At 32.4% G+C, this 3,846-nt stretch overlaps 1 protein-coding gene across 2 annotated transcripts; it reads right to left on the reverse strand.

Moving 5' to 3' along the window:
* Nucleotides 1–598: 598 nt before the first annotated feature.
* LOC134280614 (uncharacterized) lies at nucleotides 599–3,346 on the reverse strand. Of its 2 annotated transcripts, none has more exons than XM_062763058.1 (3): nucleotides 3,215–3,346; nucleotides 2,321–2,382; nucleotides 599–1,948 (listed from the first exon to the last, which is right to left on the reverse strand). In XM_062763058.1, the coding sequence occupies exons 1-3, from the start codon at nucleotides 3,312–3,314 to the stop codon at nucleotides 1,790–1,792; spliced, it is 321 nt and encodes a 106-aa protein (XP_062619042.1). In that variant the 5' UTR covers nucleotides 3,315–3,346; the 3' UTR covers nucleotides 599–1,789. The 2 variants fall into 2 exon arrangements, with proteins under 2 accessions (XP_062619042.1, XP_062619041.1); XM_062763057.1 differs by having other exon boundaries at nucleotides 2,300–2,382.
* Nucleotides 3,347–3,846: the final 500 nt, after the last annotated feature.

The raw sequence follows: 3,846 nt of genomic DNA on the forward strand, positions 1-3,846 counted from the left end.
TGGTCACATTGAGGGCTAATAAAGGTACCAGATGGTCCACAACTACCCCCCCCCCCCCCCTCTTTTGGTTTCCCATCGTAAAGGTAAGAATAATGATTAAAGTGGCTATTCAAAAAAATGCATAGCAAATTAGGGAAAAACAACTGAAGAAATAAATCAGAAGTAAAAATCAATTGCTAATAAATGACTAAAGAAAATATTTTTATGAAATAACAGTACATATAGAGTACCCCCCCCCCCCAATCCTCTCGCAATAAAACATGTAATTAAACCAATATTGAAATTATCCATAAAAAGTTCCTCAACAAAATTAAAATATGAATTTATATTTCAACAATAGATACTTGAACAAAAATGTAATTAAAAAAAAACATTTAAATATTCTTCAACATGATCCCTTTTGATTACTTTCATGCAAACAAATTCTATGTTTTCTTATAGATTTCTAAAAAATATATTGTATGACAAAAATGTCCAATACTATTTCTCACTCAGAAATCTCGGTTGCATTAAGAGGCAATTAACTACATGTATTAAGTTACAGAATGGTCTAATACACCCCCTCCTTTTATGCATCTGATATTTTTTCATTGCAATGTCAAAGATCCCCCTAATTATTAACATGTCAAATGTATTCTACTTAATTTGTCAAAAAATACATTTTGGTCATACAGAATAAAGAAATCCATCTGACATAGCACTGCAAAATTCACAAATTTCTATTTCATAGAATAATAAGAATATCATTTAAAAAATATGATCAGTACTCTTTCAAATTGATCAAAAGTCATTTTATTCCATGAGCAGGTAGGATAATAACATTTAATAGGCCATTCCAAGTCTTTTTCTGTTTGGCATTCAATCGCACCTTGGTTTTTGACACCTACATGTATCAGACAATCAAACAAAATCAGAACCCATACACTTGATTACTTTTGTTGACATCTTTGAGTTCTGTCAATTTCTCAAATATGTACAATAAATATGTCATAGGTAGTGTACTTTAGGCATTTAAATCTATTATTTTGATTTTGCTGAAGAATAGATATTTCTGCCAGAAAAGCAGATTGATGATTCATGAAATAAAATCCTCAGATTTACACTATTATTATAACTATCGACATGATACACGTACATTCTGTGTTTTATTTTTTAGGCTATATTTTTATTTACAAATAGGTACATGTAGGTAGGTTTTTGATTGAAGGTTGGACGCTAAACAGAGAAAAAAAAACATGAAATGGGCTTAGTCTAAAACTGTCCTTGACCTGAGACATAAAATTACATAAACTATACCTAAAAATTAAAAACAAAATGACAATGCTGCACTGGGACAAAACACTTGATGCAGGACATTTCATATAAAAAGTTAAAAAAAAAAAAAGATTCTACATGAATATTTGGAGCAGCTTATTAAAAAGCCTGAAAAACACTCACAGTGTAGATTATGCATAATAGAGAATATCTGTTGATTGGCCTATTACTGAACCCGACATCACAAGTCGACATTAAATTATGCATACATTTTTTTAAAAAAGAATAATCTACACTCTACAGCAGTGTAATACTGCAACTGACATATACAAAACATAACATAGTACATTAAACATGAAAGGCTGCATGTGGAGTGATCTATTACCACACCAGACATAAAACAGGGTAGATTAAATATGAAAAATGGAAAAAAATCTATATGTGGAGTGATTAGTTTCCACTTTAAACGTAACACTCAATCAAGAGATACATGTACCCTGTAATATAAAGCTGACAAAGAAAAGTAGTCTATTGACTATGTTAGTTTATTTTCAACAAGCGATTCTTGTCCTGCTCTTTGTTGGAAGGGGTGGAAAATCATTCTTCCGTCGAGCTGCAGTAGTTGAATCATCATCAGCATGAATGGTCTAAACTTCATATTCATATACCTTGTACTCTGTACTGATGAATCTATCTGTAATTTATAAAATTTAACAAATACAATATTATCTGCAGTCAACATCAAAATATATTTCTCACAATGTCTATATCTTATATATAGAATTTCGGTGAAGAAAACATGTATATGTAACAGGAAAAGAGAAAATGTATGGATGGACCGGGAATCAAACCTGAGACCCCTGCATCACTAGTCATGTGCTATACAGACTGAGCTACCCTGGACGATATATATCCATGGCCCAAACCATTACATATTACATACATGTATATATAACTTGCAAAAATTTACACCTCATACATGTAAATTGCCAATTTTCTACACTTTAATATTAAATTTATCATAGCAAAATTTAAATGACTTAACCATAATCACTATTATGCTGACATCAAGATCCCCTGGTCTGCTATGGGTTGGTGGTCCTATACCAGAAAGTACCATCTTGATGGCTGAAAAAAAAATAGATCAAATAAATATATACATGTATACCAGCAAAACCAAAATTTAATTATATTAATTGATTGGCAAATCACTTTTTAACCAGTAAATCTAACATTAAATTAAAATGTCCCACTGCCTGGCCAATATTCTAACTATACAGCAGCTGTAATATAAAGATTTGTCAATTTCATCAGACCAGCAAACAACATGTAAACAGTTTCAATGTTTACCACACTGACACAGTTTTTACCAGTGAAGAAAAACAAAAATAATCTGTCCAGGGTTCGACACTAAGGGTAGTCCGCTGACCCGCGACAACTGAATATTGAGTTTGGACTACTAAACATGCCTTTAAACTTGCCCTGCAGGGCTACTGTAAATTTTACCAAACTGAAACACTCACTCAGAGCAACAAAAATAATTATAATATACACAAAATTTACCTGATTATTGATAAATTAATTTACTTTTCAAACATGTTTTATCCCAAAATTATTTTTTTAAGTCAAAATGTAAATACTGTAAAGGTGAATCGAAATACCCTAAATGATTATAAAATGTAGAATTTTTTGAATAGAAATATATCTTAGGTACAATCTGACAAAAATTAGCCCCCAGTGATCTTGGAAATAAAAATAAATTATCTGTCCTTCACTGTAAATACATAATCTGACACCCATGAAATTTGCCCCTCCCTCCTACCCCCATCAAATGAATGACAGTCCCTTTATTACATTTTCTTAATTTACTAATACTCATAAGGGTGAAGTTTAATGCTGAATTAAGATAGGCCTATTATCATGAAAGTATGTCATGTAAATATCTATAGATATGACTTACCAAGAGCTACTTTTGAGTTGATATCAACAGTGATCATAAGCCTCTCCATCGTATTACTTTCGGGGCCGGGATTTCCCGTGGAAAGTGTCGATAAATCCATAAATAATACAGTACTATCAGACCCATTTACATGTAGGCCTTATGTATTGATACAATAAAGTACCTAGTCACCATCGCTTTCAAAGTTTTTGGAAAAGATACAAACGATATCACTGTGACTGAGAGCCTAAAACTGATTTGTCAAGTTCCTCATCTCAGCAAATCTTCGTCCCTCTTTCGATTTCATCCATGTCATATCATGATTGAGATTCAAACCAGCAGCGTCGTCTGCTTTAGAATAGGGGGTGCTAGTCGGTCGTTTGCGATACACAGACATTTTAGTTCATAAAAAGGTTTTATAGTTTTCTGTTTCTTAAGATGTGTATTCTCTCATTCGCTCTAATTTACTTGATCTACCTTTACAGCTGAGCGTTCCTATAACGTTTCTCTTGTACTTTTCTCGGAGCACGTTGTTTACAACTTGCAGTCCGCCATATTGAACAATGCGCATTTCCGGAATAAGCCAACCGAAAAATTCTTAATTTAGAATTCACATGCAATGTCACGTGATCGCTATCCGTAGCTACGTTAAT

This window comes from Saccostrea cucullata, unplaced genomic scaffold, assembly GCF_032062105.1.
Source record: "Saccostrea cucullata isolate Sc308-1 unplaced genomic scaffold, CSIRO_AGI_Scuc_v1 ctg6067, whole genome shotgun sequence".
NCBI classification, from domain to species: domain Eukaryota; kingdom Metazoa; phylum Mollusca; class Bivalvia; order Ostreida; family Ostreidae; genus Saccostrea; species Saccostrea cuccullata.